The 26,076-nt window shown below is 60.5% G+C and overlaps 2 protein-coding genes across 5 annotated transcripts; both read right to left on the bottom strand.

Annotated features, from left to right (window-relative positions):
• Window positions 1-31: 31 nt before the first annotated feature.
• Tmem161a (transmembrane protein 161A) lies at window positions 32-7,532 on the bottom strand. Its single transcript, XM_004873416.3, has 12 exons — window positions 7,489-7,532; window positions 4,707-4,810; window positions 3,861-3,941; window positions 3,579-3,673; window positions 3,306-3,459; window positions 2,486-2,634; window positions 1,535-1,595; window positions 1,305-1,448; window positions 1,106-1,219; window positions 839-1,013; window positions 660-756; window positions 32-528 (listed from the first exon to the last, which is right to left on the bottom strand). Exons 1-12 carry the CDS (start codon window positions 7,489-7,491, stop codon window positions 275-277), a joined length of 1,431 nt encoding a protein of 476 aa, XP_004873473.1. The 5' UTR covers window positions 7,492-7,532; the 3' UTR covers window positions 32-274.
• A 2,432-nt stretch (window positions 7,533-9,964) lies between these two features.
• Window positions 9,965-25,942, bottom strand: Mef2b (myocyte enhancer factor 2B). Of its 4 annotated transcripts, none has more exons than XM_021251202.2 (9): window positions 22,780-25,942; window positions 12,874-12,951; window positions 12,288-12,496; window positions 11,708-11,836; window positions 11,280-11,427; window positions 11,050-11,183; window positions 10,883-10,964; window positions 10,654-10,765; window positions 9,965-10,296 (listed from the first exon to the last, which is right to left on the bottom strand). In XM_021251202.2, exons 1-9 carry the CDS (start codon window positions 23,402-23,404, stop codon window positions 10,119-10,121), a joined length of 1,695 nt encoding a protein of 564 aa, XP_021106861.2. In that variant the 5' UTR covers window positions 23,405-25,942; the 3' UTR covers window positions 9,965-10,118. The 4 variants fall into 4 exon arrangements, with proteins under 4 accessions (XP_021106861.2, XP_087058039.1, XP_021106859.2 ...); XM_087201913.1 differs by having other exon boundaries at window positions 12,288-12,491; XM_021251200.2 differs by having other exon boundaries at window positions 10,654-10,964.
• Between the last annotated feature and the right edge of the window lie 134 nt (window positions 25,943-26,076).

Genomic DNA, 26,076 nt, shown 5'->3' with positions numbered 1-26,076 from the left:
TGGCCATGAACCCCCACCATGGGGACCCCACTTACACACAGTAGCTGCTCCTTTATTCCTAAAAGCAGCGGCCACTCAAGGTTGCACGCCCACTTGGGGACAAGGGTGTTGGCCCCCGAGCTAGGGAGCTAGTCTCCAGGGACCCACAAGGGCCCATGCACCGCGCTGAGGACTTCCAGCCCCTTCCTGCTGCTGGGGACACTGAGCCCCGCAGTGCCAACCTGTTGCTTTGGCCGGACCAGGCTTCAGGGCCCCACCAGGGCCGGTGGCACGACTAGCAGGCTGCCAGGTGCTGGTGGAAGTAGAGGCCGAAGAGGCTGGAGACGAGCTGGCAGGCGGCCGTCCACCAGATGAAGAAGGCCAGGACGCCGCGGAGCAGCAGGGGCGTCAACAGGCCGCGCAGGGCAGCTGCGATGCCCGCCGCTGTGCGCTGCGCCTCGTCCTCCCCGGAGCCAACAGGGCCAGTGCTGGCTGAGGACGGAGCCCCCGACAGCGGGGGTGCTGGGCCGAGGCCCCATGAGTAGCAACCTGCCGGAGGGGGTGGGGCGCTGGTGGGCACACACTGGAAGGGTCGACCTGGGGGAATCCCTGGAGAGTCCCCTGCTTCCAGCCGGGCCCCGCCCTCCTGGCCCCACCCACGCCCAGGTCCCGCCCCTCACCCAGCGACTTGAGCAGCAGTGTGCAGTTGAGCGTCAGGATGAGCGGTGTCAGGTACTGCAGGCTCACAACCGTCACGTAGCAGTAGACCCGGACCACCTGGTGGGCAGGGAGCCGTGGTGGCTGTGCTGGGGGCCCCTCCCCGTGCAGGGTGACCGCGCCCCCGCTACCTGGACCGTACCCGCTGCTGGATCTCCCGCGCCTCGACGTGGCCGGCCTCCTTGCGAAGCTGCTCCACGCGCGCCTTGGCCAGGCACAGATAGGCCTGCAGGTGGGGCCGGGTCACTGCCAGCCGCAGAAGGCACAGCACCACCAGCACCCAGAGGCGCAGCGAGTCGAAGGCTGAGTCTGACAGCCTGCACGGAGGGGGCGAAGGCGCGAGAGGAGGTGGTCAAGGGGTCCACAGCAGGCCTCCCGGGTGCCCCGCCCCCAGACCCACCCCACGCACAGGGCCAAGGGCGACTCCCCAGCGGCCCCCTGGTGGAGGAAGTCCCGCGCGATGGGCTTGGTCCAGAGCCACAGGACACACAGCGGAGACAGGAAGCTGGTGTGCAGGAGGAGCCTGGGGTGGCGACAGCGGGGTGAGGCCTGGAGTCCCACGGTCCCCAGCCTCTCCCGAGCCCCCCACACCGGGTGCCCCACGTAACTGCAGCAGGGGCCGGTCCTCCGCCATGGTCAGGGCGTCGCGGTGGGTCTGGGCTAGCCGCAGGCCGGGGAAGGTGAGGAAGGCTCCCAGCACGGAGCCCGCCACCGCCAGCCCCACGCGGATGGCCAGTGTGGACACGGGGAGCCTGAGGACAGAGCAGCCAAGAGTGAGCCCCAGCCCGGGGCGCCCGGGGAAGCCCGCGTCCGGCCCCTGCCCGCGCCCAGGACTCACACCCAGTCCCATCCCTGGGGCTTCAGGAGCGGCTGCAGGTTCCGGGTCACACTGGCCAGGCCTGGGCAGAGAGGGGGGACAGAAGAGAGCGTGGGTTGGGTCTCCAAGCCGTTTCCACACCCTCCCCATGTCCTGCTCAAGTGGTAGCCAGGCCTGTGCAGGCACCCAGTCAGCTCGGGGCGGGACACGGAAGCCAGGGCCTCACGCACACCCGGGAAATGCTCACCACTGAGCCGCACCCAGCCCTGCAGAGACAACTGTGCCCATCGTGCAGGGCTTTTTTCAAGAAACAGAATATATGGTTTTGCCACCTGCTGCACAAGCACAAGGACCCGAGTTTGATCCCCAGTACCAAAAAAAAAAAAAGAAAGAAAGAAAGAAACAGAATATAGCCAGGTGTGGTAACGCACATCTGTGATCCCAGCACTTAGGAGGCTGTGGCAGGAGAATTGCCTGAGTTAAAGGCCAGGCTGGGCCACATAGACCTTGTCTCAAAAAAAAAACAAAACCTGGGCCAGGGATTTAGCTCAGTGGTGCCACCGCCTGCCTCGCAAGCGCGAGGTCCTGAGTTCGATCCCTGGTACCAAGAAAAAAATAACACCCTAAAATATAAATAAACTATAAGGGCTGGTAATGTGGATTTTATTTTATTTTATGGGGGGCGTTGGTACTGGGGATCAAACTCAGGACCTTTTGCTTTTGAGGCTGGCAGTGGCACCACTGAGCTAAATCCCGGCCCTCATAGTGTGGATTTTAAAGAAGGGGGCCTCAAGGCTGGGACAGATGGAAGTGGCCTGTGTGAAGAACCCTGGGTGTGGAGAGGGCGCTCGATGGGGATCAGGCCTCATGAGCCCTTGGAGTTCCTGTGGACACTTTGTCCACGCTGGACGAAGGCACTGCCACTCAGCACCCCTGTCAGCGTGCCTGAGTGACTAGCCAAGCCCCACACACCTGGCTCTAGGCCCAGCTCCAGCGTGTCCTCCCGAACCACCTGCACCAGCATGGCCAGCAGGAGGAAGATGAAGGCGAAGGTGAGACACACAGCGCGCTCACCGCCCTGCACGCTGAAGTACAGCCGGGTCACTGTCACGAACACCTTGCTGGTGCAGCTAAGGACTAAGCTGCCATCCCTTCATGAACCCAGGTCACAGAGACTGCACAGTTGCTTCAGGGTGGCCTGGACATTGGGCCCGGGGCCCCAGATAGTGTGCGCTTGGGTGTTTATTCATGGGGAGGTCACCAGGATCCTGGGGCCAGTTAGTCACCACTACTGTGTGGCTAGGGTATAGCACAGTGGCGAGTGATTGCCTGGCATGTGGGAGGCCCTGGGCTCCATCTCTACCAACTCAAACACCAAAACAAGGGCCGAGGATTTGGCTCAGTGGTTTAGCTGCCTGCTGCGCAAGGACCAGAGTTCGACTGGTGGTACCAAAAAAAAAAAAAGGTTTCAACTTTAAGGCCGGGGATTTAGCTCAGTGGTGCCACTGCCTGCCTCCCAAGCACAAGGCCAGAGTTCGATCCCCCGTACCAAAACAAAAAAACCCCCACCAAAACGAAAATAAAATAAGGAAGAAAAAAAGATCCAGGTATGGTGGTGGTGCACACCTGTCATCCCAGCACTCTGGGAGGCTGAGGCAGGAGAATCCCATGTTCAAGCCTAGTTTGGGTAACTTAGTGAGACCCTAGGTCTAAATAAAAAATAAAAAGGGCTGGGGGATGTGGCTCTGTGCTAGGATCCCCTGCCCACCCCAGGGGCCAGGATGCAGGATACATGGAGAAGGCCACGGTGAGCAGGCACCAGAACACTGCGATGTTGGCTTCCCGCGGGCCCAGCAGGTAGAAGTAGCCCTCGGTGAAGAGGTACACGCCAGCCGCGTATGCCGCGAAGTCCACGAACCACTGGTACTCCAGGAAGAAGCGCAGGACTGTGGGAGCGCACGCTCAACCCACCTGCTGTCCCCTCCCGGGCGTTCCTGCCCCGGGCCCCCCTGGGGTGGTGACCATGGGCCCAGGGAGGGATGTTTGAGGCCAGGAACCGGGTTACCTAGGGCATCCACGGGGGTGAGGGGACAGGTCTCCAGGTGGAATGGGGCGTCCCGGGGCACCAGGAGTGGCTTCTCACCGAGGCCGTTGGCCCACCTGGGGGCATGGGGACAAAGGGGTGTGAGTGGGGAGCCACCTAGGAAGGACCTTCACTCAGCACTGGCTCCTTGCTGCCCTGGGGTGGGGACCGGCAGGTGGCCCAGAGCCTCTGGCTGTGGCCTGCAGGTTCCCTTGCACCTGGAAGCATGGGAAAGGGCATGTCCTGTGGGGCAGGGTCACTCACCGCTCCCGCCGGCCTTGAGGCCTCTGTTTCCCAGCCAGAGCTCGAAGCTCCTCCTCGGATGGGTGCTTGTAGCGGAAAAGACTGAAGGCAAAGATGGGGGGGGGCAGGATGGCGCTGGCGGGGGGGGCGACCCCACACCCGGGCGCTGGAGCTGGAGCCCTGGGCCAGGGAGACCCCCCTTCCAGGCCCTGGGGGTGGCTGGGGCTGGCACAAGGAAGGGAAATTTGGGGATCCACTCCCAGTGCTCTCAGGGGTCCTGGGCACCCCTGAATCTTTGAGAGAATTCAGTTTCCATCACATTCCCCAGAAAGGGGCAAAAGGAGAAGGCTGGAGCTCAAGAAGGCTGGAAGACTGGGGACACAGGGACATGCGTGTGGCGGTGGCTAATCCCTGGGGTCGCGCCCTTCAAAGATTCAGTGTACTGAGTTTCAAAAATAGCCCTCGTTTGGCAGGGTGTGGTGGTGCACGCCTGTGATCCCAGCACTCTTGAGGCTGAGGCAGAAGGATCACCGGGAGTTCAAGGCCAGCCCCGGCTACATAGTGAATTCAAGAGCAGCCTGAACTGCATAGGGAGGCCCTGTCTCCAAAAAAAAAATACCCCTAGTGCTGGGGATTTAGCTCAGTGGTGCTGACGTCTGTCTCGCAAGCGCAAGGTCCCGAGTTTGATCCCCGGTACCCCCCCCCAATGCCCCTAGTTTGGGGGTAGGCGGGTGGGGCTCTGGGGAACCAAGAGGCGTGGCTTTTCTGGCTCCTCCCACTGTGGGCGGGGCTCTAGGGGACCAAGAGGGGCGGCTCTCCTTGGCTCCTCCCGCTATGGGCGTGTCCTGGGTTGCAGGCGGGGCTCACCTGCCATTGCAGAGCAGCCAGCGTGCGAAGGAGCAGTGGGGCGCCAGCCTGTGCATGAGGGTGGCCGTGAACAGCGTCACCACCAGCTGCACGCCGAGGACCGCCTAGCGGAGGGGACAGGACGGTCAGTGCGCGCCAGGCCGCTGGAATCCGGGCTATTTATAGAGAAGCCAGACGGAGGGGGAGGGCAGCCTCCCTGGCTAGCGGCATCTTAGGGAGGGGGCCTGGGGTGAGACCTCTCCCGCACCTGGCAGAGGCCAGGACCCAGCGGCTCTCCGCAGCTCCCCGGGGAGCTGGGGAGCGGGAGGGGGCTGGCTTCACCCCCAGCCTCGGCCTCGGATTTCAGGCATCAACCCATTGAGGCTCCGCTTTCTCATCTGGAAATGGGGCGTTGCCTCCTGTGCTTCCCGTATGCCTCACAACCATCTTCCCGCCCCACCAGGGTCTCCCACCTTAAATTATCCTCGAGGGCCCAGGCCCTCTTTCCATCTCCTTCCATTTGTGAACTGCCTCCTTGGGGCGCCATCTACACTTTGGGCCACTACCTGGTTCAATATAAAGCCTTACACTTTTTATTTTGTTTTTTAGTTTAGTTTGGTTTGGTTTTTAGACAGGATCTCGCTGGCCTCGAACTTGCAACGATCCTCCTGCCTCAGGCTCCTGAGTGCTGGGAAGACAGACAGCGCCACCATGCTCTGGATTGTTTTGTTTTGTGTTCTGAGACAGGGTCCAGCTGTGTAGTGCAGGCTGGCCTGTAGTTCAGGCAGGCCTTGAAATCGCAGCAATCCTCCTGCCTCAGCCTCCGCGCCTGGCTCAAGTTCTGCACAGTATCAACCTTTTAGGCACTAATGTAGAACGCATTCATCCACCTATCAGTTGTAAGCTGAAGCTGGCGTTTTCTGCTTGAATGCACTAAATACCAATTTGGTCCCAGTAATTATGTAATTATGGAAAATTACGCGCTCTGGAGAGCCGTCTACTATTCTGATACTACAATCAACCACTTAAATGAAAAAACACTACTTCAATATTAATATTAATTTATGATTTTAAAATAACCCTTTAATCAGGCAAAATATGCTAAATTTATTTTTCGTTCTCGACCTTCTATGGCTTCAGGAAAAAATACTCTAGATTTAATAGGAAAAAGTCATTCAGAACGACTGCTGAGAAATCCATCATTAAAATCCCCGGCTTAGCCCGGCGTGTGTGGAGGCCCTGGCTTAGATTCCACCAACAAAACAAAGCAACAACGTGGGGCTGGGAGCGGCTCAGGGTGAGAGCGTGGGCTGAACATGCAGGGCGCCCTGGGTTCCATCCCGAGACCCCCCCAAGAAAACAATTTAAAAATAAGAAACGGAAAAAAAAAAAAAAAAAAGAAGAAAAAAGAAATGGTCTAAAGGGCATTTTGTCTGTGCCTGTACCAGGTAAACTCAGTACTTAAATGAGGCCCGGGCCCAACTTCCGCGTGGCAGGAGGCCCCACCCACCCCAGCGCTGAGGGGCCTGCGCCCAAGGAGAACTGAGGGCGGGGATCCAAGGCGAGTGGGCGGGGACTCTCCGAGGCCACGCCCCGGGACCGCCCTCTCCGCTCTTCTAGCCCCCTACTCCCATCAGGCGCTGTGCAAACATCAGGACTTGAGGCGCCCCAGCCAGCGTCCCCCCTGGGAGACCCCATTTTCCGCCAGAGTTGTATCCACAGATGACCCCAGCAGAGCAGCACCTCTTGCCGGGGAGACCCTGTACCCTGCCATCGTCCCCAGAATCCTGATTTCAGCCGTCCCAGTCTCAAGATGAACCCCTAATTCTCTGCAGCCCCCAAGGAGGGGACCCTTCTCGCCCATCCCGGTTCTCCTAGGACCGAAGGAGCCGAGGAGGGGAAGGAGGCCGCCTCCTCCACTAAGGCTTCCCGGGTGGCGCAGGTCGGTTGCTCCTGCCCCGCACTCGGCTCCCCGGGGTCCTGGATCTGCCGCCGCCTTCCATTCGTCCACCCCTAGAGCCCTTTCCCCGGTTCAGGGTCCTCGAACACAAGACTGCTGAAAATCAGGGTCCTTTTCTCCATCGCCCCTAGAGTGTGGTCGACTGTAACCACGTCCTGCCTCCAACAACGTTCCCTTCAGCCCCGCCCCAATACCCCTGCAAGGGTCCCCCAGCAGGACCAGCACGCTCTTGACCCCAAGTCTCCTTCCGTCCCGGCGCACCAGCCTGCCCCCGAAGCCGCCCAACCCCGAGGCCTGGCTGCATCTCTCGGGGTCCTCCTGCCCCTGACATACGCCCCTATGGCTCCAGGAACCCCCGATGGACCCTTGTCCCCAGTCCATCCCCGCGGGCTCCAAACGGGCACGAGTCCCCAGTCCCTTCTCTGGGGCTGTGCAGCCTCCACGTCCCTAAAGCGCCCCCCAGAGGCTTGCAAGAACCCCCCGGAGAGCTGGGTGTAAGGGCGCACACCTGTCACCCCAGCACCCGGAGGCTGATGCAGGAGGATAGCCGCGAGTTCCAGGCCAGCCTGGGCTACACAGCGAGGTCTTGTCTCAAACCCCCTCAAAAAACTAAAAATAAAAAAGGACCCCAGAAGGCTCAAGGGCTTCCGGTCCCCGGCGGGCTCCCAAGAGGACTCCCCAGAACGCCCCCCAGTGACACCCGTACCCCCAAAGAAGGCAGCACGGCCCTTGGCACGACCCTGCCTCCCTCAGAGCCTTCAATTCCCGCGAAGGGGCCCTTTCCCCTCGGTGTCTCCCTGCATCCCGCCGCGGAACCTCTAGTGCCTCGGGACACTTGCTCACCATGTCTCGGTGGGGAACACAGTGCGTGAACTTGGCTACAGGCACCGCCCACAGCCAAAAATGGCCAATCAGAGCCGATTCTTGGCTGATGAACAGCACATGCAACCAATAAACTGGCCTAGAACTGTCCAATCCCAAGGTGGTCGCTCGCACTGCATACCGGAAGATGTAGTTCTGACGCGCTGGATTGAGCTCAGATCCCGGCTGCAGTATGGACTGTCCCTGGGACGCCTGTGTGGGCAACCTTGAACCACGGAAACCTCCAAATATACCTCTCTTCCTTGAGGTGTGGATGTCGAATATTTTGTCCTAGCCACGGTAAGGCGATTAATATACTGGGATTACAGGCATTCGCCACCACGTATGGCTTTGGACACCGCATCAGAGATTTAACTTCTCTGTACTTTGGTCTTCCCAACCGGAATGGGGAACACGAGCTTATTTTATTTTGAGACAGTCTCATTAAGTTGCCCAGTCTGGCCTCAAGCTTGTCATCCTTCTGCCTCAGCCTCCCGACTAGCTGGAACACAGACTTGTGCTGCCACCGTAGGCTTTACATAAGTTTTATTACAGCACATTGCTACAGGTGCTTTATCATTGCTGTTCATCTTACTGTGCCCGACTGAGGAATTAAACTCTACCCTAGGTCTCATGTCCAGGGGAAACAGCCTCAGTAGGTTTGCAGCACCCACTGCGGTTCTGGAAATGGGGCCCTCTCATAGAAAGGGCTACACTGTCCAGTGTCTCTGGTCTACCCTGGGCCTACCTGTGCCCGGGTCCACACGGAGCAGCCCTTGGTTTCTGTTCTCCTTTGGACAAACCATATTCTCTATCCTACACTGGGGATCCTATCCCCTTGATTGCGTTAGTTGGCTTTTGGCCACTGTGACAAAATACCTGAGATCATGAGTTTAGGAAGCCAAGGGCTCATTCTGGCTCATGATTAGGAGGTGTCAGTCCTTGGTCACTCGACCCTGTGGCACTGCCGGACCTCATGGCCTGACCAGGTAGCAAGGAAGCTGCTCACCCCAGGAAGTGGAGAAAAATTGAGAACTGGAGTGGCTGGGTCCTAATATACCCTCCAAGGCCACGCCCCGAAGATCTCACCATCTCCTGCTAGGCTCCTCCTTTTAAAGGCACCACCTCAGCACAGGTCTTTAGTGGTGACATTGGCCCTGGCATAGAGGGCTGCTGTGTCCTTGTCTGTGGGTGTCCTGGAATGGCTTGGAGGGGGTTCGCTGCCACACAACACCCCTCTTTGCTCTCCTTTCCTTTCCTCCTGCCTCAGCCTCCCAAGCGCTGGGGTTATAGGTGCGTGCCACCATGCCTGGTTTTTATTTCTATTTTTTACATGTGGGAAATGTAATGTGTCACCCAGGTCACAACATAAGATATTTTTAACTTTTGGCAGGAGGTCACTGAATTCAAAGCTCAACCTCAGGGGTCACCTCCAGGCAGGTGGAGAAAGTGGAGCTTCCCTGGGTCTGAGAAACAATCCCATGGCCCCAGGCTTGGAAAACTGCTGATCTCTCTCTCTCTGCGTGTGTGTGTGTGTGTGTGTGTGTGTGTGTGTGTGTGAGTCAGGGTCTCCCTGTGCTTCTCAGGCTGGTCTAGAGCTTTTAGGCTCCATTGATCCTCCTCCCTCAGCCTAGAGTGCTGGAATTAAACACATACCTCACCTCACCTCTCATTTTATTATTATTCTTTTTGAGACAGGGTCTCACTATGTACCCAGGCTGGCCTTGAACTTGCAGCGATCCTCCTGCTTCAGCCTCTGAGTGCTGGGATGCCAGGCGCGTGACACCACGCCCCACCAAAGCCTGCATTGTGAAGGAGTTTGCCCTGTGCACTTAGCCTGGGGGCACTGACTCCAGGGAACTGCCAGCTTCCTGTCCTCTGTGTGACTGAGAACCAGACGCTAGGAAGGAGCTCCCACCAGGTGCGCCTCAGTTTCCCCCAGGGCACTTGCTGCCATGGACAAACCATGCCACCGTGGCCCCCTCCACCTCAGTCTGGTTCTCTGAGACGCTGTGGTGTGACACCGTAGGAGGCCACTGGGTGGCCAGGGCTCGTGGTGGCAGGGTCCCCAGGATGGCCAGTGGCGGTGGGCCAGTGTCCACGGTGCAGGCTGTGAGCCCCCCGTCCCGGCGTGGGCACAGAGTCTTCCTGCCTCCCTCACCCTGCCTCCCGCGTCTCCAGCCTGCCACTCCTACCTGGGCCGGCCCGGGTCCCCGGAGGCAGGACATTTCCATCACACCCTGCCCCCCCAAAACCAGACCCCTAACCCCTCGATGGGAACCAACTGCCAGGACCTGGTGCAGGGTCTCACAGGGGCTGCCCCAGACTCTCCATTATTTTTATTTATTTCTGTATTTTGAGACAGGGTCTCGTGCTTGTCACCTGGCCCCGGGTGGGCCCCCAGGCTGCCCTGCGTTCCTCCAGGCGCAATCAGGGGACCCAGAGACCACAAGACGACACAAGGCAACAAAGGGGGCACTGGGAGGGCCCAGGACCCCGCGTGTTTTATTGGTGAAGCGCAAATGGGGAGGGGAGAGGAGCCCCACGCAGGCAGGCATCCCCCCAGCCCCACTGCAGGTGTCCTCAACACGGGGTCCCCAGCACCCCGCACACTACCGCGGCCAACCGTCGGCAGGGGCCAGGCGGCGCAGTGGCCCGGGCCGCAGGAGCAGCGGGAACGGGAAGGACTTGGGGGCGTCGCCAGGGCCCCCCGGGGCAGGTGACAGGCGCTCCGACTTGACGCTGACAGGAGGCGGGGAGGCTCCCCCCTCTCCCAGGCTGCGTACCCCGCTGCGGGAGAAATGGGAAGCTGTGAGTGAGGATGGGAAGAGCAGGACAGACCTGTCATCTCAGCACTCGGGAGGCTGAAGCAGGAGGATCTCCACCAGTTCGAGGCCAGGCTGGACTACATAGTGAGCTCAAGGCCAGCCCGAACTACCTAGCAAGACCCTGTCTCAAAAAAATCAATAAAAAAAGAAAAAAGAAGAGGGGGTGTCCTATCTTTCTGGAGCCCCCTCAAACAGCCGCCCACCGACCCACCACCGGGCGGGAGGGGCTGGGTGCAGTGCCAGCATTGGCCACCAAGGGGCAGCAGTGGCCAGAGACGGGAGGGCCGGGAGGCCGGGGTGGGGGAAGCCGGCTACTCACCCTGGCTGGGCAGGGATGGCCGGGGGTCCGTTCCCCCTCGGCGCCTGCCAGGGGACCAGGGCGGGGGGCTGCAGCAGGCCAGGGGGCGGCGGGGGGTCCCCCAGGCTGTATTCTGGGGGCAGGAGGGCAGCAGAGTTGGGGGCACCTCCCTGCCCGCCCGGGCCCAGCCCGACCCCCACGGACCCCGCGGCGGTAGGGTGGGACGCTGCCCAGGCGGAGCGCGGGGTACCTGGGAGGAACGGGAAGCCCCCCAGGGGGGGTCCCGGGGTGCCCGTGGCGCTCGGGCTCTGCAGGCTTCCGTAGAGGCTTCTCTGTGGGGACGGCAGGAGGGAAACTGAGGCTGCGCCCCGGCCCCGCCCGGCCTCTCACCCCACACGGCCCCGGCCCCACACTCACCGAGGCGCTCAGCCCCGCTCGGGCCCCGGCCAGGCCCCCAGGCAGATCCGGCCGCCGCCCGTCCGCGGCCAGGTACAGGGGGGGCGGCGTCTTGCTGGACAGGTGGCTCGGCGAGAAGAGGGGCTGTCCCAGGGCTGGGGGGACCCCAAGAGAGGGCAGCGGTCGCGTCCTGCAGGCCAGGCTGCGGGTCAGGGGTGACGCGTGGCCCTGACTCCCCACCCCACACTCACCTGGGGGCCCGGCTTTGGGGGCGGCTGGTCGGAAGGGAGACGGCCGGCTGTGGGCCGGCAGGGCCTCCCCAAGTCCGCTGGGGTCACAGCCTGGAGGCGGCAGAGCCCCATACACCATGTCCGGGCTGGGTATGGTGGGGGTGGCTGGCTGTGGGCAGAGAGGTGGGGTGGGCGGGAAGATGGCACTGAGGAGGCTGCCTGGGGAGTGTGATGGGTTGAAGCCATAAGGAGGGACTCTCTCCCTGTTGAACTCTTACCCATCCTTCAAAGCCCCAACTATAGTGCCCATTCCTTCAGGAAGCCTCCCCTTTCCATCCGGGCTGAACTCCAGCCTCCCAGGGCCCAGGTTCTTCTCAGCCCTCGCTGCCACCGTGTGGGCCTGGGAGGTACCAGGAGGACCCCATTTAGAGGGAGGCGGGATCACTTACATAGAGCCTCGGTCGGGGCAGGGTGGGGTCGCCTCCGTCCCCTGCCAGCCTCCGCAGCTTCTCTCCGGGTCCCTCAGCGCCTTCCTCTGGCTCCAGTCCGTCGAGGCCCACACCCCTCCGCTTCAATGTCTGAGGGACAGGAAGTAACGGGCAGGCGCTCAGCCCTTACGGTGCTGGCCAGGGAGCCCCGTGGCACAGGAAGAAGGCAGAGCTGGGGTGCGGTGGAGTGCAGGCCCTGCTGGCTCCAGCGGCCTCCCAGACGGAGCCCGGAGAGGCCACCTGGTGTGTCCCTGCTGTGTTTGAGGCCAAGGCCGAGGCCCGCGACGCGCCCCAGCCTGGCTCAGACCCCCGGCCACTGCCAGGCCACACGGGCCCCTCACTCTGCCCGAGTGTAGTTGCTTCCTCCCTTCCTTTTTGAACCGGGCTCTTGCACTGAGCTGCACCCCAGCCCTTTTTACTTTGGATTTCAAGACAGGGTCTCACTAGGTCCCTAAATTGTCCAGGCTGAGACCCTCCCGCCTCAGCCTCTGGAGCCGGAGCCACCGGCCGGCTCCGCGTCCCTCCCCCGGCCCGGCCGCACCTCCAGGATGTCGGCGTTGGTGCGGCTCTCGTGCGGCTCGCTGTACTCGGTGTACTTGAGCAGCACGCGGTCCATGTCGGTGCTGGCGTACTGGAAGAGGCGACTGGCGCTGTTGAAGATGATGAGCGCGATCTCACAGTCACACAGCACGCTCAGCTCGTAGGCCTTCTTCATCAGCCCGAACTTCCGCTTGGTGAAGGTCACCTGGACTCGAGGGTCACGGGGCAGAGTGAGAAAGGACTCCATGATCATGCTCCTCGACTTGGCCTTGGGATGCGCTCTTTTTTTCTGGGGCACTAGTGTGGTTCATTCTCAAACTCCTATTCATCCTTCAAAACCCAAATGATCTTGCCCCTTTGGGAAGGTTTCCCTGGCCTCCCAAGCAGAGCCCACACTTTCTCTCTGGGCTTCCCCAGCTCTAGCCTCCCCCTGGCCCAGCCAGCTACGTGGGGTGCAGCAATGTCAAGCTCAGTCTCTTCTAAGCTGGGGCCCCAGTTCTCAGGGAGAAGAGATAAGTAAGTGACCATGAACATGAGCAGAACTCGCTCTCAGCAGGGCACCGAGGCTCGCCAGAGCCCACACCTACCTGCCGGTTCCTCTGGTCCAGGATACGTGAGATCTGGATTTTCTTCCTCCCCATGGTCCCGGCCAAGCGCGATTGGATCTGGGGACAGAGCAGGGGCAGAGTGGGCTGGGAGGGCAGACACCTGGGCCCTGGGCAGACCCCAACAGGCTGGCCACGCGCGCCTGGATTCAGGCCACAGTCTCCCCATCTGGGTAGGGGTGCGGCTGACCCATGGGGGGCATTCAGACGTGCCGGGCCCTGGGCAGCAGAAACGCGAGCTCTGTTGCAGGCAGCAGCATCAGCCCAGTCCACAGGAAAAGAAAACAATTCTGCTTCGAGACAGGGTCGTACTGTGTAGCTCAGGCTGTCCTTGAACTCATGGCGATCTTCCTGCCTCAGCCTCCCAAGTGCTGGGGTTGCAGGGGTGCGCCACCACGCCTGGCATGCCCATTTTTAATTATCTGAATTTTCTAGCTTTCCCCCCTCAGTGATTATAGATCAGTCTTGTTTAAAAGATGTTTCTTTCTGTGCTGGCAGCAGAACCCAGGCCTCCCAAATGCTAAGCAAGCATGGACCTCAGAGCTGTGCCCAGCGGCCCTGGACACGTACCAGGAGGTCACCGGGACACCGGAGGGGCCTTGGGTCGGGCCCTCGGGTGGAGACCTGGGTCTGGGGGTCGCAGAGGGGGTGGCCAATGGCCACCAGGGACACAGCAGGGCCTGGCGGGGCCCAGATCGGAGTCTGTCACCTGCACCGAGCCACACCGCCTGCCTGGCCGCCAGATGTACAGCCGGACGCAGTCCCCGGGCCCACGGGGACAGCCCCTCCGCCAGGCGTGTGACCATGCTGCAGACACAGGTGTCTGAGCCCTGGGCTGAGCAGTCTCCCAGGCAGCACAGGCTGTCCTACGCTCCCACCAGCCCGCAGCAGGGCAGCCACCCTCTGTGCCTCAGTTTACCACAGGTCACACAGCCCTGCGGCAGGTCACAGATCCTGCCAAGCACTTGCCACTGGGCCTAGCAATGAGCTCTTAGGAAATTCAGAGCTAGGCACGTCTGTGATCTAAAGTAGTCAGGAGGCTGAGGCAGGAGGATCACAAATTTCAGCCCACCCCGGGCAACTCAGCAAGATCCTGTCCCAAAATAAAAAATAAAAAGATCTGGGGATGGAGCTGCAAAGGCCCTGGGTCCCAGCCCCAGTACCGCAAAAATAATTAATATAATAATAATAAAATCAGATCCTAGCCAGGTGCAGTGACGGGCGCTTATAGTCCCAGCTACTCAGGAGGCTGAGGCAGGAGGATCCCTTGAGCCCAGGAGTTCGAGGACAGTCTGAGCGGCATAGCAAGATACTGAGACTGCATTTTGAAAGGAAAGGAAAGAAACACAGACCCTCTGGGAGGGGCGGGTGGGGGGCTGGGTCCCCCTGTTACTGCTGTCCCAGCCGAATCACTCGCTGAATTTAACCTCTGAGCTGATTTTACTCCTGGCTGGAGTGAGTCCGGTTCCCATGGCTGGGAAGTGTCATCCGCACCCCACAGGTCCCGGGAGGGCCCCCAGCCAGGCCGACTCCGGAAACACCCGCTGCCTGGGGCTCCAGAGGGCAGGGCTGGGCAGGGGCTTGGAGCCACGGCCTCCTGGGTTGTGGAGGTGTGTGGGTGTGGCCCAGTGGGGAGCTGCTTCCCCGGCATGGGGCCCACACCTGTGATCCCTGTGCTTGGAAGGCTGGGGCAGGAGGATCTCGGGTTCAAGGCTGGTCTGGGCTACATAGCAAGGACCCCCTCCCCCCCCGCAACTCTAAGTATAAAATAAGAAGGGCTGGGGTGGCGCTCAGTGCCAAGGCCCTGGTCCGGCTCCGTTAGCATCCACAGCCTGGGCCAGGAAGTCGGGGTCTCTGTGGTGAGCCCCGAGTGGAGACAGAACGTGAGATCGGCCAGGGGAAGCGGTACAAGGGCCAGAGGAGGAGGAGCAGCTGTGCCGCTCCGGGCCCTCGCTGCAGGCAGGGTGTGGGTTCGGGTCTCGTGTAAAACAGGACAGGGTTTGATTTCTTCTTGCATTTTATTGAGACTGGGCTGCTCTGCTTCCCAGGAAGCCCTCCTGCTTCAGCCTCCTGACTAACAGAAGCTGGGACCCTAGGGGTGCGATGTATCATCTACTTTAAGAATTTTTTTTTGCATTGATTGACATCCCCAGCCCTATTTTTAATATTATTTTCCTCTTTTTAATATTTTATTCTGAGACAGGGTCTTGCCATGTTGCTAAGTTGCCCAGGTTGAGCTGGAATGTGTGATCCTCCTGCCTCAGCCTCCCAAGGGCCAGGGTCACAGGCGTGGGCCACCGGGCCAGGCTGGTCTATCACCTTCAAACCCAGGCCCTGGCTGTCATGGGAAGCAGAACGTTGTGGACCGCTGGGGCCTTGCAGGGCTGGGCCCCCAGAGCCGGCCTGGGCCCCAATCGGAGTCACTGCTCCCGGGCCCCTGGGGTCTCCTGCCATCTTCGGTCAGGCCTGATGGGTGTAGACAGCGACTCTCCTGCCTGCACAGCCACTAACCTGCAGCCCCCTGAGAGTTTACCCAGCTCGTGGCTCTGACTGTGGACCACAGTGCCCACTGTCCTCGGGAGAGAGTCCCAGCCTCCGGCCTGACATAAGCTTCTGCCCACCTCCCTCTCTGTTCAACAAATATTTCCCCCCAGAAACCCTTTTGGGCCCTTCTTTACCTTGCCAACTCCTATTCATACTTCAAAACCCAGCTCAAAAACCCCATTTCTCCAGGAAGCCCTCCCTGCCATCCTCATCCTCCTGCTTCAGTTCTGGCCCCTGAGGCAGGGGACAAGCACACTCTGCTTTGTCTCAGGGGTGACCATGACACCCCCCCAGCTTCCCTCAACAACTTCCTCTTCGTCCCCCAGCTGAGAGCCTACCCAGAATACTCCATGCAAATGCAGCCACCCAGCACGGGCCGGCCGCCCAGGTGTGAGGGCGCCCTGGGTGTGAGGCGGTGGGCACGGGTGCGAGTATATTTGTCTCCCATGCAAATCGCACCCGAGCCGCAGACACCAGGGGCCAGGCCCCAGCTGTGGGTGCTGGGAACCGCTGGGGGCTGCGCGGCACGAGGGGAAGCTGAGGTTGGGGCCCCATTGCCATCCCTCCCCCCGGGCGCAGCCACCGCCAGGACAGAGCAGGAGGAGGGATGGGGTCACCCGGGGTCCAGGGGACAGACAGGGCCGCAGAGAGCCCGGAACCTCTGCACCCGCTTTCCCCCCGGCCCTTAGTGCTGTGCACCGGCCATGTGTCTGCAGGGCCTGAGCACAGAGAGTGCCAGGAACCAGCGGCAGCGGCACACAGCGACCGGCAGCGGGCTCGGTGCTGCAGCCTGCGGTCACAGCACTCTGGAGGCTGTGGCAGGAGGGTCCCAAGTTCCAGCCCAGCCTGGGCAACTTAGCAAGACCTCATCTCAAAATGAAAAGTGAAGAGGGTGGGATACAGCTCAGTGCGAAGGCCCTGGGTTCCATCCCCAGTCCCGAAAAGAATCCCTGAAGGTGCAGGGCACCATGGAACACCTAGGGCTGAGGGAACCCGGGGGTGGGGATGTCCCCCCATCCAAGCTCGGGGACACAGTGCACCCAGCGTGGGCAGTGTGGTCACGCAGTCCTCCAGCCACCTGTGCATTGTTCTTAGCACAATTTCTCTTAACCAAAGACATGTATTTATTTCTTTATTTTAATTGTTTTTTTGAGACAGGGTCTCACTATGCAGTTCAGGCTGGCCTTGAACTCACTATGTAGGCCACTGTGTGGCCTCAAACTTGTGGCAATCCTCCTGCCTCAGTCTCTGAGTGCTGGGATTACAGGGAGCTTCACCACAACCTGCTCGAGCAAAAGGTTTTTTGATACCGGGGATCGAACTCTGGCAAAAGGTGTCTTAAGGCTGGGTGTGCAGCTCCGTCATGAGCACTTCTCATACCCACAGCTGCTGTGGGGACCAAGGTCTGTCCAGGCAGGACAGGCTCATCAATTGGGGACAGAGGAGACCGGATGAGCCTCACGCATGTGCTTGGGTCAAGGCAGGAGCTGAGGGCCAGGCCTGAGCCATGTGTGTTGAACCGTGTGTGTGTGTGTGTGTGTGTGTGTGTGTGTGTGTGTGTGTGGTGCAGAGCAGCTTGGAAGACCTCAGCAGCACAGGACATCAGAAATCCTCTCTAGCAGTAACTGTGGTCACTGAGTCAATCAACAAACACCCAGAGAGGCCCTTCAGGCCAAGAACTGTCACCCCCAGCGCTTGCTGAGGCCGTGGACCCCCAGCCAATGGAAATGGCCCGTGACCACGGGGGTCTTCTGCCCTTGTTCCGCTCCTTTCCGGGGCAGCTCGGAGTCAGCGCACCACCTCAGGAGACGGGACACCCTGGGCGGGGCCCGGCCCCTCTTGGCGGCTGGGGGCGCGGGGCGAGGGGACGAGGGGCAGAGTCTCAGGAGCCGGAGAGCGAGGGCGGAAAGCAGAAGTGAGAGGGCAGTGGGTGGCGCGGGCGGCCCGGGGGACAAGGTGACAGGGGAGGGGCTGCGATCGGCCTGGGCCCTGCCTCACGCAACCTGGCCTGCGGTTTCATCACGTGCTCCCCAAGCACCTCATTATGCGGCGCGGGCAGCGCCCCCTGACGGCGCAGCCCCTCCGCGCCGGCGCTCGGACCCCGCTGCGCGACCCCGCGTCCCCTGCCGGCGGGGACACTGGGGGCGGGGACTCCACGGAGGGGGCCGGAGCAGCCTCAGCTCCTTCCCCTAGAAAACGGGGACAATCAGCCCGGGCGCAGCGGCCCACGCCTGGATCCCAGCACTTGGGAGGCTGAGGCAGGAGCATTGTGAGTGGGAGCCCAGCCTTGAGCAAGATCCTGCCTCAAAATAAAAAATAGAAAAGGCTGGGGGTGCAGCACAGTGGCCGAACCCACACAGCTCTCGGAACGCAAACCTCGGGGCGCACGCAGACCCCACAGAGGCCTCGTGGAGACCCCTGAGGCCCACGCCGCTGCCCCGAGACAGGCACACGCCCCGCAGACGCCGGTGGGGCCCCCATCCCGGTGGAGAGTCGCCCGCCCTTCACTGTTCTCGTGTTACTGGATCGTGGGGGGGGGGTCCCGGGGACAGAACCCAGGGTCTCTGTACTGAGCCACGTTCCTGGTCCTTTCTTTTACTTTGAGACAGGGTCTCGCGAAATTCCCCGAGTTGGGCTCCAGTTAGAGATCCTCCTGCCTCAGCCCTGCAGAGTGCTGGGATGACAGGCTCGGGCCACCACACTGGGCTTTGGCGCCTCTCAACTCAGCCAGTTGCAGTGCAGGGGAGGATGCGGGCAGGGCGCTGAGACCCGAGGTCCGGGGGCCAGATTTCCCACTGGAGAAGGCCTAGGAAGCCCCTTTGCACCTAGGTCCCTGTGGCATCTGTGGGGAAACTGAGGCCCCTTCCCCGCCTAACCATGCCGGCAGGATGGGAGTCTGGGGTGAGCTTCTCTTGCTGGAGAAGCCAGAGCTGGAATGGTAGGGGCCGCCAGTCCCAGGTTCAAATGTTTTTTAAAATTTTATTTTTGGGGCCAGGGATTTAGCTCAGTGGTTCTCCCACCTGCCTCCCACTTGCAAGCACAAGGTCCTGAGTTCGCTCCCCATACCAATAAATAAATAAATAAATAAATAAATAAATAAATAAATAAAATAAAATTTTATTTTTGTTAAACAGGGCGTGGTGAGGCACGCCCTATCATTCCAACACTTAGGAGGCTGAAGCAGGAGGATTACTGTGTGTTCGAGGACAGCCTGGGCTACATAGTGAGACCCTGTCTCAAAAAAAAGAACAGGGGCTGGGGATTTAGCTCAGTGGTTCCACCGTCTGCCTCGCAAGCATAAGGACCGAAGTTCGATCCCCGGTACCAAAAAAAAAGAACAAAACAAAATTTATTTTTGTTGAGCTGCACGTGGTGGTGCTCGCTTGCATTCCCAGCATTTGGGAAGCTGAGCGAGGAGGATTGCCGTGTATTACTCAGCAAGACCTTGTCTCAAAAAAAATTTTTTTTTTAATATTTGCAGCACTGGGGTTGGAACCCAGGGCCCTGTGCATGCTAGGCAAGTGCTCTCCCTCTGGCTCCACCCAGCTCCACCACATGCTCTTTTTTTATTAATTCTCTCCCTCCTTTTCTTTCTCTCTTTTTTTTTTTTTTTTGCTTTGTTTTGTGTGTTGTATTGGGGATTGGATCTAGGGCCTTTGCACTGAACTGGACTCTGAGCCCTTTTATTTTTTATTTATTTACTTTTTCCATTTGGAGACAGAGTTGCCAAACCACCCAGGCTAGGCTCATACTTGCAACCCTCCCGCCTCAGCCTCCTGCAGTGCTGGGCTGACAGGCACGCCTGCTGCCCGGGCCTCCACAGGCTCATGTGCTCTGTGCTCCTCTGCTGCTATCTCTGCATGGCATCTGGCCACAGCTGCATGTGTGGTCCTGGGAGGGCCCTGGCACCCGAATCCCTGTCCTCCTGCCGGTGACCCGACACACAGAAGACCCCTGGCACCTTCCCCAGTCTCCTGCTCCTCTCCTTTCTTTCCCTCCCTCCCTGTCTCCCTCCCTCCTTCTTATCAAGTGCTGGGGACAGAACCCTGGGCTCCTCCATGCCAGGCAAGTGCTCCAGCCCTGAGTGCCTTCAGGCCACAGTGTTTTGCACACTCCGTGGGCCATGTGGTGATGCACACCTGTGGTCTCCACATTCCAGGAGGCTGAGGCAGGCGGATCTGACTTCAAGGCCAGCCCGGGCAACTTCGTGAGACCTCACTTGAACAGAAAAAGCAGCCGGGGCGGCTCCGTGGTGGAGCACCTGCCTGGGCTGTGAGGTGCTGGGTTCCGTCCCCAGCACTGATTAAAGAACAAAACTCAAAACCCTCGAGGCCCTTGAAACAAACCTAAGGCTGCACTGGCTGGTAGCCCAGGGCGCGGGACCCCAGGTGTGAACCCTGGGGAACAGCAGTGAGCCCCACACAAAGCAGGAAGGAGGGCTGTGCCCGGAGGTCCCCCTGCACCTGGCCGTCTCCTGGCCGGGGCTCCTGGGCCACTGCAATCTGTGATCCGCTGCCTGCTCCACCTGCCCGCACGTGCTGGGCGCCCACTGCCCCATGCTGGACAGAGTCCAGGCCCCCAAGGCCTCCGGCGAGGTCCCCTGAGCTCTGTGGCAGCTGCAGGGACAGGGATGGCCCAAGACTTCCCTGCCTTTGTTCCAGAGAGAGATCTCCCTGTGGGGCTCCAGAAATTCATCCCCAGAGCCCAGGGCCTCCCTGCTTGGGAAATTAGCACAGCTGTCAGCACAGGAGGCGGAAGGGGCTGTGCCTGGGGGCCCGAGTGCAGGATGTGTGGCTGTGACCCCAAGACAAGGTCCCTAGCATCCTTGGTCCCATGTTCCACCACAGAAATAGGGGCGTGGAGGAGCAGGGGTTGGGGGAGAAGGACAGAGAATACAGAGAAATTCAGAAGGGGAGCCTGAGGCCAGTGAAGGGGAGGCTGACACTTTGGACAGGGGTGCAGGAGGCCTCTACATGCCCGGGGCACAGAGCAGCAGGTGCAAAGGTCCTGGGGTAGCAGTGTGCCCCAGCAGCAAGGTGGGCACCCAACCCCATGCCCCACCCCACCCCACCTTGCCCTTGAGAGGACTCCAGGCCCATGTTCTGCCTCTTTCACATGCAGGACCTGCCCGACCCAGACAGTCAAGTGGAATAGAGACAGTTGTCCCTTCTTCTTTTTTTGGTGGTTGGTACTGGCTTTGAACCCAAGGCCTTTACACTGAGCTACATCCTTACCTCTTTTTAGTTTTTCTTTTCTTTTCTTGGTACCGGGGATTGAACTCGGGTCCTTGCGCTTGCGCAGCAGATGGCGAAACCACTGAGCTAAATCCCCGGCCCTGTGCTTTTATTTCCCAGGCAGGGTCCCACTAAGTTCCTCAGACCGGATTAGAGCTTGGATCCTCCCGCCTCAGCCTCCTAGGGTGCTGGGCTTACAGGTGTGCACCGCCATGCCTGGCTGGCCATCCCTTCTTCAATCTGGAGGAGACAGGCTTTCCCCAGGGCACAAGGCAGGACCCCCAACCCCACGCGGGCCTGGCCTTGCACCCCATTTTCATCACCCCTGCTGAGCCTGGGGGATGGGGAATGGACGTGAATCAGGGTGGGGTCCTGAGACCCCCATTCCTGAGGCTAAGGCTGTCAGGTAGGCACACAGGTCCTTAGACTCAGGCCCGAGAGGCCCTTGCTGGGGCCCGGCTTTCCTGGTACCCCACAGAGACCCAGGGGCTGGGGCTGGGTGAGCTCCTGGACACCAGAGGGAAACTTCACACTCTAAACCCTCTCAGAACAGGGACATCTGAGCTGTGTGCCCCAAATCTCCCAAACAGGGAACCCCTGAATGTCTACACTCCTTGTCCTCAAGTTGGGCGACAATGACTGGAATTCCCCTTCTTGTTCTACATTTTCCAGAGGTCCGCCTGGGTGGGGAATGATTTAAGCAAAAAAATCACTCATGAGGAGGCAGCCGGGTCAGGCTCAGCTCAGCTGGTCACAAGGTGGCCCCGCAGCGCTGAGGGGAGACAGGAAGTCAGCGATCCCGTCTGCCTCCCTCTCCCTCGGTCCTCTCAGGATGAGGGGCGGCCCGAACTGCCCCCTTTCTCCAGGGTCCTCGGTGTCCTTCCTTGCCCTTGGTCTTCCCTCCTCCTGAAAAGCAGCTCCGAGATCTCAAAGGTGAGAAAGCCCATCTCCTATGTGGCCTGAAATTCTGCAAGCCAGGGTCGCCTGTTCCTTTAGACAGGTGGCACGGGACAGGAGGGAGCTAGGCTACCTTTCAGGAAGCACCTTGGACATCTGGAATCGGACCTCAGACACTGTTCCTTTGAAAACTAAATATATCTCCCCTCAGGGCTGGGACTGGAACCCAGGACCTCGAGAATGCTGAGCAGGTGCTTTACCAGTGGGCTTCAGCTCCAGCCAAAATCCAAAATCTTGTGTGGTGAGTGTGTGTGTGTGCGTGTGTGGTTTTTTGAGACAGGGTCTTGATGTGTGGTCCAGACTGGCTTTAAACTCACTATATAGCCCATGGTGGCCTTGAACTCCCGATCCTCCTGCCTCAGTCTCCTGAATATTCCAAATACTTTTTTTTTTTAATATTGTGGGTTGCACTCATGGCCTTCGCACTGAGTTAGTTATATCCCCTACCCTTTTAAAATATTTTTATTTTGAGACATCATCTCACTGGGTCGCTAAGTGGCCCAGCCTGGGCTTGAACTTGGGATCCTCCTGTCTCAGCCTCTCAGAGTGCTGGGATTACATGCATGTACCACCACAGAATACTTTTTTGAACCCTATGTTCGTGCGCTCCAGGGGTCTGAACATTTTCATCCCCAGATACCAAGGGTCCACTGGTCGTGATTTCCCAGTGAAGCTTTTCAGCCAGGCCAGGCAGAGGCCTTAGCTGTTTCTGGCTCTGGTCTGTGGCTGGGGGCAGCACGGACCTGGGTCAACCTCTGCGGCCCTGGACCCCGTGGCAGGGTACGGGGACCACGGGTGAAACTAACGCTGCCGCCAGGTCTCGTGCTAACAGCCCAGGGGGGCCGTGACCTGTCCCTGCACCGGTGTCCAGCTGGGGACACTGAGGCCTGGGCAGGGGGCCTCCGGCCCCAATCCCTAGGAAGGCGTGCGAGGCGCAGTGGGCCCTGCTCATGCCTCAGGGGTGCGCGCCCGCATCCGGGCCAGCTCAGCGCACAGCCCCAGCCCAGAGCCCCAGTCCCAGCCCTCCCACGCACACCCTTACACACGGGCCCTCGCAAGCGCAGAAGCGCCCCCGCGCCTCGACCCAACCCGGGGCGCAGAAGCGTCCAGAGGACCCCACGCGAGTCCCGACCCCGACCCACGCGACACGCACCTGCTCCTCCTGGGAGGCACGCGCGCGGACCACGGCCACCACCGTCTGAGCTCTGGAGCCTGTGGCCCCAGGTGTCCTCCCAGCGGCGGCCACGCCCTCGAGAGCTGATGGGGCAGCGGGCTCTCATTTGCATAGAGGGCGTGGTCCGGGCGCTACGATAGGCGGACCCTGGGGCGTGGCCCCGCCCCGGGATTCGGAGGTGGAAGGATGCTGGCTGAGATCGCGGGTAGGCAGGAGGCAGGAGGGGGCCTCGCGGCTCCGCGGCGAGCGCACCTTCAAGGCCCTGGTTCCCTCCCAGCACCGCAAAACAAAACAAAAAGCAAGGGAAGGGCAGCAGAGGGGCTGCAGGAAACCAGCCCTCACTAATGCTTCCGGCCGGCCTCAAATTAGACCCTGTCCCTAACGGATCACCACCGGACTCCTGCATTCCTGAAGGAAAGGTGACCAGGTCCCGGGGCCTGTCCCTCAGGCACCCAGCCCTCCTCGCAGACAGCGCTCTCCTGAGCTCACACAGCAGAGGGGCTGCAGACAGGGTACCTGGGTCAACTGTTTGGCCGCGGACGGTGCTGGACTCTCGCGGGTCCCAGGAGCCCCACAAGCCCAAGGTCATCACTCTTGGCCCCATCTTGATCTCCACTTCTGAGGTCAGATGTGGCTGGGTGATCTGTACTCTCAGCACTCGGGAAGCTGAGGCCGGAGGATCACAAATGTGAGGCCAGCCTTGGCACCTGAGATAGGAGGCTGCAGCCAACCAGAATGGAGGTCAAGGGGTGAGCCAGAAGGGTCAGGGAGGGCTTCCCAGAGGATGGGGCATTTGGACTGGGCCTTCAGGTATGAGGAGGAGTTTGCGACTGAGAGAAGGGCTTTTCAGGAGAGGATGGCACCTGCAAAGAGGAGCTCAGAGCACCTACTGTCAGGGTGGGGACTGGGGGTAAGATGGAGGAGATGGAGCAGAGCCGTGGGTGGGAAGGATCCAGGCAGGAGCTTGGAGCCCCAGAGGAGGGATCAGCTGGGGTGGACAGAGGGAAGCCAAGCAGGTTCCCCCAGCTGTCTACTGTCTGTCTCCTCAGGAGACAGCAAGCAGACCCCTGGGCTCAGGGAGAAGCACATGGAAGACACCAATGTGTGGGGGACACTGAGGCAGGGAACCGTGCTAGGCGGACTCGTGTCTCTCCCTGTGCTTCAGTTTACCAGTCTGTACAGTTTGGATCATTAAGTCTGGTCACAACTGTTTTTCTTTTTTGACAGCAGGGTCTCGCTATGTGACCCAGGCTGGCCTCTCAAGTCCTGGGACTACACAGTGTGACACCTCGCCCAGCTACAACTCTGTCACCTGATCTTAGCCCAAAGGCCGAGAACCGTCACAACTTTCTCTTTAGACATAAAAACTGGGGTTCACACGGGCATCCTAGTGTCCCTCCCCATTCACTGCTCAATGCCACACCCTTGGGTGTCCCAGACCACACCTGGCCCAGGGTGGGGGCTTCTGCCTGGGCTCCAAGGTGCAGAAGCAGGCTTGGGGAGCCTGGAGGTGGCTGGGGAGCCCCGGGCCCCCCAGGGCCGCTCTGTTTACCCGTGGCCTCCCCGACAGGCTCTGATGCAACAGGCAGGCTCTGGTTACGTGAGGGCGGCAGCTGGAGCAGCTCTGGGAGCCTCGGGGCGTGGCGGGAAGGGCTAGGGCTGAGCAGGGGCCTCCCGTCCCTGGCCCCACTCCCCTTCCATCCTGCTTGTTTGGGGCCCCTACCCCCAGCCCTTCATCCAGCCCAGAGTGGACCTGGGAAGTTGGGGTGCATGTCTATCGCGGTCCCCCAGCACAGGGACCCCTCTGGGCTGGGCCAGGTGGATGGTGGCAGCAAGGAGCATCACCGTGGGTCTCCTGAGAAACGACAGGTGGGGGCCAATGTGGGGTACCCAGAGGCTTGTTGGGGGACAGCACAGGGCCAGGAGCAGGCCTGAAACAAAAGCCAGGTCTTGGACCGGGAGGTCAGGTCAGAAAGCAGCTGAAGTCTGTCACCCTGGCCTCCGAAGGTCACCGTCCTCTCCGGTCTCCTTTTAGCAGCCTCAGATCTGAAGATCAACCCGGGCTGGGGTCACTTCCGGTCAGTCTCAGCAGAGTGGCTGCGCGCTCCTTTGAACCCCGGGGGCATCCTGTGAGAGCCCCTCCAGGGAGGCTGGGAGCTTTGCCATGGTGTGGGAGCAGACCCGAGCTCCTGCAATGCCGCGTAATTCGGTCCCTTGGAAGCACGCTTCGCGTGAGAGGCAGGAACCAGGGTAAGAATGTGACAGAGGCCAAAACCCAGCAGTCCTGCGGACCACGATGACCTTTTAGGCTCAGCTCTCGGCCAAGGCTTTGCCTTGTGCGCCCCCTGGCGGCGGGCAGAGGTGGGGCGTCCTCTAGGCCGCAGGGCTAATCAGACTTGCAAATGAGATGCAAATTACCCAGGGCCTCCCAGAGCCCTCAGGCGGCGGTGATGAGGTCTCTGGCAGCCCAGAGTCCCGCTCACATCCCTCTTCAAAGGGCAGGACGATTCGCTGCGGACTGGAGGACCCAGCCAGTGGTTGCAGGTGACATGGAGCCTGGGGGTGGGGCTTAGGCACCCAAGATCCCCCCCCATACGCCACCTGTTATCTCAGCTGAGTCTTAGGTGCGGGGTTGGGCTGTCCCACCCACTGCGTGTCACAGAGGGGAGACAGTGGGGGCGATTAACAGGACAGGTGCAAGGGCAGGGGACAATGACTGCCTCCCCAGTGTCAGGGACAGGGATAGTCACTGCGGGCCCACACCAGTCAGGGACCCAGATCGGTGGACCTGTGGCTCCTCTACCCGCCCAAACTGAGCCTGAACAGTGGAGAGGCAGCAGGCGTGGTGGCGCACGCCTGTGCTCAGTGGGGAGGCCAAGGCAGGAGATCACTGGGAGTTCCAGGCCGGCCGGGGCTGCACAGTGAGCTGAGGGCCAGAGTGACTATACAGCCAGACGCTCTCTCCAAACAGACGGAATACGAGTGAGCCAAGATGGCCACGCAGCCCACACCCCCGGGAGAGGAGGGAGAGGTCACCCAGGCGCAGCAATCCGATGTCTCCCTCGTCCCCAACTGCCCCCCGCCGACCCCGTGTCAGACCTGATGTCCCAGGAAGACCCCAGCTCCCCAACACCCCCCAGGGCCAGGCTGCGGGTCCTCGCAGAGCAGTGGGCTGGGGCACACCTTGCCGTCCTGATCTTCCCAGGGCACCTCACAGGGACAGAGGACAGCAGCTCACACAGGGGGGCACCCCGGATGGGCTGGTCACTCTGACCT

This window comes from Heterocephalus glaber, unplaced genomic scaffold (genome assembly GCF_053883595.1).
Source record: "Heterocephalus glaber isolate CG9 unplaced genomic scaffold, H.glaber_assembly_v1.0 deba00001761, whole genome shotgun sequence".
In the NCBI taxonomy this organism is placed as follows: Eukaryota; Metazoa; Chordata; class Mammalia; order Rodentia; family Bathyergidae; genus Heterocephalus; species Heterocephalus glaber.
Note: the sequence above shows the minus strand (reverse complement) of the source record. Positions and strands in the feature narration are given on the sequence as shown.

Excerpts from the sequence above, each read along its gene's own strand:
- Tmem161a (XM_004873416.3), bottom strand. Across the intron at positions 3,942-4,706 it reads TGGCTGCTCTGCAATGGCAG|TCTTTTCCGCTACAAGCACC; the intron begins GTGAGCCCCGCC and ends CTTTGCCTTCAG. Across the intron at positions 2,635-3,305 it reads CTCACCGTGGCCTTCTCCAT|CAAGGTGTTCGTGACAGTGA; the intron begins GTATCCTGCATC and ends TAGCTGCACCAG.
- Mef2b (XM_021251200.2), bottom strand. The coding sequence starts at position 23,404 with ATGGGGCCAAGAGTGATGACCTTGGGCTTGTGGGGCTCCTGGGACCCG. Across the intron at positions 12,952-22,779 it reads GTGCCTCCCAGGAGGAGCAG|ATCCAATCGCGCTTGGCCGG; the intron begins GTGCGTGTCGCG and ends CTCTGTCCCCAG. Across the intron at positions 10,297-10,653 it reads GCCATCCCTGCCCAGCCAGG|CGGGGTACGCAGCCTGGGAG; the intron begins GTGAGTAGCCGG and ends TTTCTCCCGCAG.